This window comes from Lepisma saccharinum, chromosome 4, assembly GCF_977018435.1.
Source record: "Lepisma saccharinum chromosome 4, izLepSacc3.1, whole genome shotgun sequence".
Classification (NCBI taxonomy): domain Eukaryota; kingdom Metazoa; phylum Arthropoda; class Insecta; order Zygentoma; family Lepismatidae; genus Lepisma; species Lepisma saccharinum.
Genome location: NC_139232.1, coordinates 105,005,076 through 105,017,585, shown reverse-complemented (window position 1 = coordinate 105,017,585; position 12,510 = coordinate 105,005,076). Strand labels below are relative to the sequence as shown.

General features: G+C 39.0%; 1 protein-coding gene across 2 annotated transcripts in view; it reads left to right on the top strand.

The window, feature by feature from the left end:
• The window catches only part of LOC145986696 (aminopeptidase N-like), a 256,273-nt gene that overhangs the window by 241,160 nt on the left and 2,603 nt on the right, over positions 1-12,510 (top strand). For both annotated transcript variants that reach the window (XM_083121011.1, XM_083121010.1), the window contains exons 9-11: positions 910-1,077; positions 2,158-2,304; positions 11,020-11,101. In XM_083121011.1, the coding sequence (XP_082977137.1) occupies positions 910-1,077; positions 2,158-2,304; positions 11,020-11,101 (397 nt within the window). The remainder of the gene's footprint in view (positions 1-909; positions 1,078-2,157; positions 2,305-11,019; positions 11,102-12,510) is intronic.

The following is a 12,510-nucleotide window of genomic DNA, read 5'->3' as shown; positions in this document are numbered from 1 at the left end:
TAAAAGCGCGAAACAAAAAGCAATCTCTAGAGGAATTCATAAGCTATGAATTTTGTTCAGTAATTTTTGAACGTATATTACATAGTTTCTTACATATTTGCAGTTTTTTGTGTGTCAGGAAACAACTTTTACTCTAATTCTAAAAATGAAAGAAAATATTTGAATCTTTCTAATTCAATTAAGATTTACTGTGGCTCTATCAAACAAAAAGCATAATTTAGCAAGTTTTCTGCTCTTTCAATTTGGTTATTTTTACATTTTGTGTACAATGCACCGTTTTCGATATATTACTTGTTTTTAGTTTTCAAGATAATTTTTTGCCGCATTTTTCAAGATGGCGGATTTTCCCCAAACATTTGGATGGTGGATACTTAATGTATTATTCACTACACCATTCCGCACAATCTGGCACAAAAAAAAAAAAACATTTGTGTTGCAATTATGTTCGGGTGAAATCGTTTATTTTCTCTATTATTAATAATGTATGTAGAGGTGGTAAATGTGTAATTACCATTTGTATACTTCGTTTTAAAAGTTGTTGAAAAAAAAGATGGTATTCGGCGGTCATTTTGTGGGAGATTGCATTTACAACGTTTGTTTCTCTCGATCTCCTTTGCTTTCATTTGGGTTTTTTATTAGTCCCATCGCCCCCTTGCGTGTAGAAATTATCATTAATGAAATAATTAGCATCAATTGCAATCACCCTTGTTTCTTAATTCAACTTAATTTTGGATATGCTTTGTTCACAGTGAAGGTGAAAATAAGTGATAAACTAAAGTGGTATGTGGTTCACAAACAATAGCATGATATTATTCAATACATTTAATATTATATATATTGCTATGTCTATAGCGTAGTAGTTTCACTTTTCTTTCAATGTCAATTACGGATTCTGCTTTCTTCCCATAGCATCTCTAGCCGTGCTCTTTGCGACATTTCAAAATTTGCATCAAGAGAAGAGTGGGACTTCCTTTTCGAGAGGTATCTCAACTTGCCCAGCTCTTACGACTCTGACAACAGAGACCGCTTCCTTTCGAGACTGACTGCCTGTGTTAGGGACGATTATAAGGTTCAGAGGTGAGTAATGGATTTAACTCTGCATAACTCGCTGAAGGTTTTAACTTAAATCCGATTTAGACGGAAGCCTTTCTTTGCATATTTGCTAGCATATATGCTTTCAAAAATCTTATAGCATTTTTTATGACAGACAGTGTTTTACACTGTTATCGTCGTGAGAACAAAAAAGTGTTTCTTTTAAGTGTTGCAATTGATCGCCCTCCTTGAAATCTTGAAATTCTATAAATAAAAAACGGGTGGTCCAATCGGTGTGCAATTCTAGTACGGTGCAGGCAGAAATGTTCTTGACATAATTCTTGATTTTCAGACTTTCAAAATTTGTCTCGTTCTTATCAATCTTTCAAACACCTATTCTTCAGTATTGGATAGTCCTACAAGTACAATATTGGTCTTGTTTTAAAGCTGTTTGTTTCTGTTTTTAAAATCCATTATCATTGTTAATTCATACTTGCGAAACCGATTTTTAACAAATTTTTATTCAATCAAGTAAAGATGTACGTAGAACGTGGAAACACCGCACACAGCAATGACCTTTTAACCGTGGAAACTGTGGGCTCTCACTGCGAGTCAGTGCGTGCGGTGTTATGTTTAATCTCATTCAAGTCGAAACACAAATCTTAGCATTTTATTCTCAAAAGCTTTGTTCCTCTTTTAATACAAGGCATTCTCTGCGTTAAAACACTCGGGTAATATTGTAGTAATATATGAATTTGCTTATTCTTGTGGAGTTTTATCTTAAATATTTTATATTAGACCATAGAACATTATGAATGGAAAATTTGCTTGCATTACTGAATAAAGTGAACTTCAGAAACTTAAATTAATTGAAACAAGACATTATCAATACATAAGTCTGAGGCATAAGTTAAATTGTTGGTTCAAGAAACTTAGTTACTTTTATAATCTTCGAAGCAAACAGACCTCAATCCCTAGGAGGAAATCTATAACTTGAAGACATATTGATGGTTGTTTTTCCATATAATTGGGTCGTTTACTGTAATTCAATGCAAGTAATTTCATTGAAATGATCTGATATGACTTCATAGCTAAGCTATCTAAAATTAGTTTTAATTGTTGCAGAGTACTGGATCATATATTGGCCAAGAAAGAAGGAATTTCCATCCGTCAAGCTATTAGATGTGTGTTTTTTTATTCGAATGGCAATTCTTGCGGTAGGAACAACTTGCTGAATCATCTCATTTCCAATCTTAACGGATGGAAATCACTGTAAGTAAGAGTTCAATATTTACAGATTTTCTTGATGCATTAAAGTGCTTGTAGATGAATATTTTTCTCAGGTGAAGCAACTGCTGAAAAATGATTACTACTTCTGAATCACTCTGTATCTTTTATATTTCTAAATATCTCCTTTATGCAAATATTTGTTTTAATAATATTTTTTTCAAATCCATTTTCGAAACAGAGGCCCCTTCTAGTTCTTCTAGTTCCCTGCACATTTTTTTGGCTCTCTCTGGTCTCACGCGTCTAGTTGATTACACGTTATAAGGTGGAACACCAACTCGTCTATTTCGTGGATTTGGTATCAAGTAGAGCATCTTGTGTCTGCACCGTTTGTACTACGTTCTAAAGCGGTGTAGTGTGTGGTGTATGGTCACGTGGTGCGTGCTTACTAATCAAATGAACGTTTAAAGCAGCTACAAGGATTTGTTGAATCTTGTGAACTTGGACACAGCTATTCGCTTACTTGCTTAAATGTAATTTCCTTGCACCAGCCTGACACCTGGATACACCTGCACTACACCTAGTGTCAAAAAGTGCAGTGAAGTAAAGTAACTATTTAAGGTAGATTTAGGGGATCGTTATTTACGGCTATGACAGCCGGAAGCGACTCGCTCGCTTTGCAAGAGGGATGAGGTGATATCCCAGATATATAATGGAACACTAACACAAGCAAAGGGACTAGCACCTGTGGAATAAGAACAACACTTAAACATTCGATATTAACACTTCGGGGATGACTGATCTGGCAGGGTTGTAAGATTGATTGTTTATTCATTTGCTTTAATTTAATTCGCTTTTTTGTGCAACTTTTGGGGATGATTGATGACATAATGAAATTGATGAATAGACACTCACAAACATTCATGCCCATGCCTGGATTCAAACCCAGTACCCCTGGCTTCGTACTGCGATGTGCTAACCACTTCGCCATGAGGGCCGGCCGCAGGGTTATAAGAAGAATAGAAAGGGGAATAAAGGAATGTTCGTTTACCTGTAGATCTAGATATGACGACACGGTCCCTGAAATGACACTTCAATAGCGCACCACTCCCGCGGTAACGCTTTACGTATCAATCGACATGAAATTTGTTACAAGGAATGTGAATGGTGTTCTAAGGTAAGTCGATGATGCTGAATTCGAAAATGAAATCAGTTTTTTCCTATCGGGCTCAGTTTTCTTGTTACACACTAACATGTACCTAATGCAATTCATGAAAATTCTGCCTATTGGGCTGTGGCTTAACCTATATTTACTCTACAGATATTGTTGAATAACAGTCATTATATGACCATAGAATGACCAGCACGTTCCTAAGGCCAGGGACCTTCCTCCAATTGCAACAAACCAAATCGTGAATAAGATAGAGGCATGGCAACACTGTCAATGAGTCATGCCCGAACACGTAGAATCGCAGTGTTGTTTGTTGTCACGTGCGTCTCAGCATTATGAGTTCTGACCGAGTGGGAAGTGACTGCCTTTGATTAGCTTATTCGAAGTTTCAGAAGTAGTGTGTAGTGTTAGTGCATAAGAAAATGCCTCGTACCTGCGTAAATAGCCCCAATTCGTTTTGTTATATATGTGGAGAGATGACATTTAAGTCACAAAAGCGACGAATTACCCCTCTTACAAAGAAGTGCTACGAACTTTATTTTGGGTGTAAAGTTGGGGACCAAGACAAAACATGGGCCCCCACATATGCTGTTTGACCTGTGTTACACTTCTGACAAGCTGGTTAAAAGGATCACGTCACATGTCGTTTGCTGTTCCCATGGTTTTGGAGGGAACCATCAGATCACACAACAGACTGTTATTTCTGCCTGACCAAAATAGCTGGAATCACGTCGAAAACAAGGAACACTGTGCAGTACCCAAATTTACTATCAGCCATGAGACCTGTATGTCACAATGAAGAATTGCCGGTACGAAAGCCTCCTGAGAATGTGACTGTGAGTGAAGATGATTGTCGTGACCAACACGGGGAAGAAAGTGCAAGAGGTGAAGAAACTACCGACCCAACATTTAAAGTGTCCGGTTCATCAATGGAGCCATACTTATTGTCACAAGGGGATCAGAACGATCTTACGCGGGATTTAAATTTGTCTAAGCAACAGTCTGAACTTTTAGCTTCGCGACTGAAAGGTTGGAATCTCCTCGCTTGCGATACGAAAGTGTGCTTTTTTCGTGACCGCCATACTATTTTCTCAGAATATTTCTCCCACGAAGGAGACATGGTTTTTTGTAATGACATCTCATCCATTATGGATTGTCTTGGCCATGAATACAGTTCATACGATTGGCGTCTTTTCATCGATTCCAGCTGAGTTAGTATGAAAGCTGTACTTCTCCATAACGGAAACAAATTCCAAACAGTACCAATTGCTCATGCTGTTAACATGAAGGAGACGTATGAGATCTTGAAACAGCTTCTGACAAATATCCAATATGAGAAATACAATTGGAATATATGCGGAGATCTGAAGATAATTGCAATTCTGCTTGACATGCAGCTTGGGTACACAAAGCATTGCTGCTTCTTAGGCGAGTGGGACAGCAGAGACAGAAAAAAACAATACTGTGGGAAAAAAATGGCCTCTTCATAGTGAATTAGTGCCTGGACAGAAGAATGTGGCGAACACTACTCTTGTTGATCCCAAAAATGTGTATCTCCCTCCTCTGCACATAAAATTGAGACTAATTAAAACCTTTGTGAAAGCCATGGACAGAACTTCACGTGGATTCATGTACTTGCAACAGAAATTCCCAAGAATCAGAGATGCCAAAATTAAAGAAGGAATATTTATTTATAGGGCCTCAAATAAGAGAATTAATGAATGACGAGAATTTCATTCAACAATTAACAGATGTTGAAAAAATGGCATGGTTGTCTTTTACAAGTGTATGTAAAGACATTTTAGGCAACCATAAAGCAGAGAAGTATCGCGATATTGTACATGGACTAATTAGATCATACCAACGTATGGGATGCATTTCTTGAATGATCACCTGGACTTCTTCCCAACTAACCTTGGTGCCGTTAGTGACGAACACGGTGAACGGTTTCACCAAGACATTGCTCTAATGGAAAAGCGGTATCAAGGCAAATGGAGTGCCGCAATGCTGTCTTACTACTGCTGGACCTTACGAAGAGATGTTCCTGAGGCAAAGTTTCGTAGGAAATCGGGAAGGAAACATTTTTAGGTATGTTTATAAACTTTCATGTTACTCATTTACTTCATTCCTTTGTATACTGAGACAGATTTATTACCTTTTACGTTTGTAGCACTTTTGTGAAAGCGAATCCTTTCGACCAATACATATAGAACATAGGCTGAGGTAGGAAAATACAAAAAAACATTTTTACAGGAAATCTGAGCCCGATGGAGAAATTCTGAAATCAGATCTGCATTCAGGGACTCCGCAACTTCTAGAAACAGCTTGTTTTGTTCTTGTAAAATTCACAAATATTTTTTTTGTAGACCAGTGTAATCAGCCAATAACGTGGAGGCACGAACAGTTCTGAGTACAACTGGCTGAGAAATAATCCCTCGAGCTATTTATGGTGGATTTGAATTTCGATCTTTAAAACCCTTGGCGAGTCCGCGTCTGTCGCAAACAGTGCTTTTAGTATAAATATGAGTTTACTTATTTTTGTTTCATACGATTTCGTGTCAGCGGATTTTCAATCCTCTGTAGATTGCAGATTGCCGGTGTGTGCTTGTAAGATGCTCCATCCAGCTTCTTCGACCGGGCCTCTTTATGAAGTAATTAGACTATCGAGTTGTGACGCCAGGGATCCCGGGTTCGAGTCACGCCTTTGGCATGATACGACACACCTGCCTGGAGCAAAAACATTGATTTCACGAAGGGAAGTTAATTTTTTTTTTGTGACGTGTACCCAGCCAGTCCAGTCAATTGGAGAAGACAATTTATTTACACCAACCCCAAAAAATAATGTTATACAAGGGGAGTGAAAAGATGAAAAAAAATAATAGAAAACCATGCACTTAATATAAACATGCTGGAATATAAGCACTGGACCATTTTCCGGTTCACTATACCGACGGCATACGTATTATTAGACTTCAGCTGGTGCTGACAGAGCATTCTCTCATGTCAGGTGTTGACGTCGAACACGTTTATCACGCGTCACACTGAACACTGAAAAACTTAAACACACGTTGCGAGAGAAAAAAGGATGCGTATTGCTGATTACCTGTCAAAGGGTCAGTCTCTCTTGAACATTGTTTGGGTCACTCGGATTGTCTATACACTTTGAACCGTTATTTTCATATATATGTTTTTTTTTAAGAAAAAAAACTTATCGAGGCACACTCGAGAAGAAAGAAAATTGGCATAAAATATATACAGAGGAATAACCTGAGGGGTTTACCTGTGGAGTGTGTGTCACACAAATCATGAAATTATATACAATAGACAAGGATTTTTTTTAAAAAAAAAAAAGAATTAGATATTATATGAATACATGGGCCGTGGCGCCCCCCAAAACCATTGTCCGTCTCTTTCATACATTTCATTTTTAAACTAATGTTGTTGATGTCAGAAATTTTGTTAAAAAGTTTGTCAAGTCTTTCTGCGATGTCATAAAAATAAACTGTTCCGTGATGGTACACTCTATAAGTTTGTGTTTTCTACATGAAGTACTGGCTTAAAAACGATGTGAGGCCACTGGGAACAGAAAAAAAATACTATGAAACGTTCTTTATTCACTGACGTAGTATACTCCATTAGCAATCGCTGTGGTGAGCGTTTCTTGGTTAATGGAGACCGAAATGTTCCATAAGGTCCAGCGACGGGGGTCGAACACACGAACAGTTTGGGCTTTTCTTTGCGAACCTGGGGTTGACGGGCGGCGACTGCACTGTTATCCTGGAAGGTGCGACGATGTCACTGAAGCGGACTGATGTGTAGATAAATTGGGCGATGGAAAAGGGGCGGCTGCCGATAGGGGAATGGCAGGTGGAGCCCTGAGCATTCTTGATGTGAGGCCCTGTCTCATGCAAACCATAAGGTGTAGCGAGACTGTAGGGTCTGGCCCCACTAGGCTGTGTGGCTACGTCCTTGGTAGCGAGACGCGTTAAATACGTCGGGTGGCCTGAACGACGAAAAACTAACGAAAACGTGTGAAAAAAACTTGGAGCGTGGAAAAACATTCAAATGAATGTAGCGGGAAGTGTCCAAAAGAACCGGACATCAATTATATCCTAATCGGAGGAGGGGGGTACGAGCTAACGGAGCCAAAATAAATAAAGAAAAGTGTTCATGTATTTCGCGGGGGGAAATAAATGAAAGAAAAGCAAAGCAAACTCCACCACGTACAAAATCTAAGGTAGGCGACGCCAAGGGTCCCGGGTTCGAATCCCCTCCGGGCTTCGTTGTTTGTGAATGTCCATTCATCAATTTCATCATTTCATCACTCATCCCCATCTTTGCAAATTAGCCAAGAGGCACAAACCGCGAAGTAAAATAAACTAAATCAATAAATAAATAAATAAATAAAATCTAACATAGATTATGGGGATGGTTATCTACGGCTATGACAGCCGCAAGCGACTTGCTCGCTTCGCAAGAGGGACGCAAAGGTGATGAGGTGACACCCCAGATAATTAATGGAACACTAACACAAGTAAAAGGGTTCGCCCCTGTGAAATTAGAACAACACTAAATCATTCGATATTAACACTTCCGAGATGACTGGTCTGGCATGGTTGTAAGAAGAATAGAAAGGGGAATAGAAGAATGTTCGTTTACCTGTAGATCTAGATGTGACGACACGATCCCTGAAATAACACTTCAAAAGCGCACCACTCCCCTTTCTACGCTTTACGTATCAATTAAAAATCAGCCAATAACGTGGAGGCAAGAACTGTTCACGCGATAAATTTCTGAGCACAACTGGGGCTGAGAAATGATCTCTCGAGCTATTTATGGTGGATTCGAATTTCGATCGTTAAAACCGTTGGCGAGTCCGCGTCTGTCGCAAAGGGTGCTCTAAGTATAAAGCTGCGTTTACTTATTCTTGTTTCATACGATTTCGTGTCAGCGGATTTTTCATCCGCTGAAGATTGCCGATTGCCGATAAGTGCTTGTAGGAAGCTCTTTCCAGTTTCTTCGACCGGGCCTCGTTATGAAGTGATTAGACTATCGAGTTATGACTCCAGGGGTCCTGAGTTCGAGTAACGCGTTTGGCATGATACGCTATTACTAAAATGGAGTAGTTATAATAGATTCACGATACTTTGAATTCTTTTGGATAGGGAGATAACGTAGATAAGATAACCTTTTTGTTTGTGTGTTTATGTACCAAAAACGAGATTCTCTGACCGACAGTATCTTCTGCTCATCAAGATTTTTGGAAGCGTTGCAATAGGTACATTTCGGATTGAAGGATTTATGGGGACACAGTAACCCCATCCAAAAATTGGAGGAGGTACTATGCGTCCCTTTTCGTTCAGTCCTTGGTAGTTTAAATAACCGTTTTCCTTAACATTACATTCAATTTTTATTGCTTAACATTTATGCTGTAGTGACAAATAGGCTGGAGTCTTTTTTTCCGAGAAGAATTACTATCATGTGTCAAAAATAGATTAATATTAATACAAGATAAAAGTTACATTATGTTTGAGTGCGTGATCAAAAACAATTTTTAAAAGAAATCATTGATACCCAATTGAGTGTTACGCACAAAAATACACAGGTGCAAAACAAACAAACCTTCGAATCGTGCAAACAGTCCGTGTCGAGTTCGCTGCACTTTTTGACACTAGGTGTAGTGCAGGTGTATCCAGGTGTCACACCCAGTCATTGTTTAAGTCGTTTATATAATTGATTTCAATCTGTGTTACTGGTGAAATAAGACAATCTAATCTACCGAACAAAAAAGAACTACAATAAAAGAAACGCTGAGCAAAGTCAACAGGAGAGCGTACACGGATAATGGTAACATTTGACCAAAGTACGGGGGGAACGGATTATATTCTCGCCCCGAACAGAGAAATCTATAACTAGCTTGATACATTGGTACAGCGTGTTGTGAAAGTCACGCGGCTCTCATTAATCGCTTATTACATAAAACTGTGATACATATTGACACCTTTTTGTATTATTATGTTTCGTGCTTTGACATACTTTTAAAATATGATTAGTTTCCAGTTCAAACATTCATTTTGGTTTTGGGACGAGATAGCACATGACTGCAGACAGTGTGACATGGCGCGGATGCCGGCATTTTCGACCCGTGACATCCCACATATTTTTAAGCACACATATTAAGCATGCATATTTATCTTACATAACGAGTACTAACCTGTGTTATAAGAGTTGTTCAAAGTGGTGGCCAATTGCATTCACCCATTTCAGGCATCCTTTCATGAAATTTTGATTGACGTATTTCTTCTGTTTCAAGTTATTTTCTTGCCATTGTTAATCCCTGCAGGACGCGTGCTGGATAAAAAATATTCAGAAGAGAATTGCTTCTTAAGTCCCAATTTTACTTGTTTCGAAGCATGTAAATAATAATATCTTCAAGGAACTTAATTTTATTAAGTTTGAACATTTTTATTTGAATACGCAAACATGAAGTTGAGAAAAAATGAGACAGAAAAGACGGTAAGAAAAGCGTTTTCTGCCATACCGTAAGAACGCGCCCTGGGTAAAAGAAAAAGAGATAAATAAATACTACTCAAGTACGAATTGTAATTGTTTTAAGGCATGAAATTAGTAATACCTTCATTGATTAATATCATTTTATTAATTTTTAACATTTGAATTGAATCACACATTTGATAAGACGAGGAAAAGAATAACATGTTGGAATATCAAACTGAAACATATGACCGCGAGTTGGGTGAAATTTAAAAGTAGAGTCTATAGAAACAATCTCCACATTATACCGGGTGGTCCACTTATAATGATAGTATGGAATATCGCATGCAGAATACATCCAATCGAAAAATTGCACAGAATAAAAGTTTGATACTATTGTGGGGATAAATCAATGCCGCAAAATTTCGTCGCCGCCACCCACCCCCCAAAAATTATAAAATTCCTTTTCATATACAATCCAATCCACTAATAAACTAAATTATATAGTACACAAAAACACACAACACACAACATACAACAAACAATTTTCTTTTGCCGAATTCTTTGCACACAATTTTTTAATAAAATTCGTTTATTCAATGTTCTCAACGGAAACCAAAACCATTATTACATAAAGGGAACAAAATTAATTTGAAACTACCAAATGTTTATAGATGTTCGAAGTTTGCAACTTTTTTACAAAATATTTCAAACAAAAAATGTTTCTGTTTCAACACGGAATCCAAATATGTAAAACGAATGGAGGTGTTCCATTTGAAATTTCAAATTTACCATCTCCGGTATATAAACTGAAAGACAATGTACGTACGATCAGAACTTGCAAGAATTACAAAAGAGGAACTTTTGCATGTCACAAAATGTCATCAAAAAGTGCCGAGAATGCAGTTGGCCACCACTTTGAACAATTCTTATAACACAGATTAGTAGGCCTACTCGTTATGCAATATATATATGCATGCTAAAGATTTTTGCGTAAGAATAAGTGGGACGTCACGAGTCGAAAATGGCGGCATCCGCGACATGCCGTACAGCCTGCAGTTAAAATGAACTCACTGATGCGTGTTATTGTTTGCCAGGGATGCTGACCACCCTACATTGTGGATAGATATGTTTACATCTTCCATTGGGCGTATCAATACAGAGGAATATCTGCAGAAGGTATGATTTTTTTGTTTCTTTTTCTTTTAGATTAATGATACATTCTCTCCATGTGTTGATTGTCGTTGAACCCTTCCCTACCCAGATAGCACAGTAAGCTTTCTTCAAGCTTCAAACAAGCTTTTCATGTAAAGTGAACAACCTTGCTGTAAGCTTACAACAGGCTTGAATCAAGCCAACTAGTTACCACGTGTCAAGCAAGCTTGTCACCGAAAGCGGCACGCTTGAAACAGTTTGAATCATGTTAATATTGTATCATGCCGAAGGCATGACACGAATCCGGGACCCCGGGCGCCATAGTTCGATAGCCTAATCATTTCATAAAAAGGGCCCGAGTATGAATGAAGCTGGAAAGAGCTTCTTTCAAGCAAATGCCACCTGCGATCTTCAGCGGATGTAAAAATCCGCTGATATGAATTCTTCCGGAATCGCAGGAAAGATACTGCAAACACAGCATTACGCTGAAAGCACCGTTATTGAGAGACGCGGTCTCTCAACGGCCGAAGTTCAAATTTCGTTAAATAGCTTGAGAGAATATTTCTCCCTCCAATCGGTATCTGAAATCTATCGCGTGCACAGTCGATGTCTCGGAATTACAAGTTGTTGAACTGGGAAAGTTATGGCGTGAACCGTTGTTGCCTCCGACTTAAAGTCGGATTACCGAACGTTACAAAAGGAGTTACAGCGAGGAGTGGTACGCTATCGGGGGAAAAAAAAAAAAAAGGTAAAGTGCTCCCCTGTGCATAGCACCACGCCATGAAGGCGTATAGGGGGTGTGGGGGTAACGCCCCACAATTTCTTGATCCGGTCGTGAGTGGGGGTGATGTGATCAGCATCACGCCCCTGACCGCCTTTACCCCCCAGAGTTTCCCAAAGGTACCCATGTCATTCGACGCTGGGTGGGCGCCGGGGCCGCTTCCAACGTTAGAAAAGTTCCCGGATTTGAACCGGCCGGGGATCGAACCCGGGACTTTTATCATGGTAGTCAGACGCGTTACCGACTGAGCCACCGGACTATCGGAAAGGAGCTTTATTTCAGGAGAGTTCATCAGAGTTTCATCAACGAACCAGCGAGTCGATCGTCACTTCGAGATCTACAGGTAACGAACGTTCCTCTATCCTTGTCTATCATTCCCTCACACCCCTGCCAGACCAGCCAATTGTATTGTTTAACGTTAATCGTGAGTGTAGGTAGTTCTTATTTCACGGGGCTAGCCCCCTTGCTTGGTTCAACGTTCCTCTCGCTTAGCAAGCGAGTGGCTAAAGGCTGACATAGCCTATTTACGATCTCTTGATTCAAACAATCGGGTGTTTGTACGATATCAAGCTTGCCGTATTCAACTGGTTTGACAAGCTATAAGCAAGCAACACATCAAGGTTGCCAAAAGCTTTCGTGCTATCTGGGTATC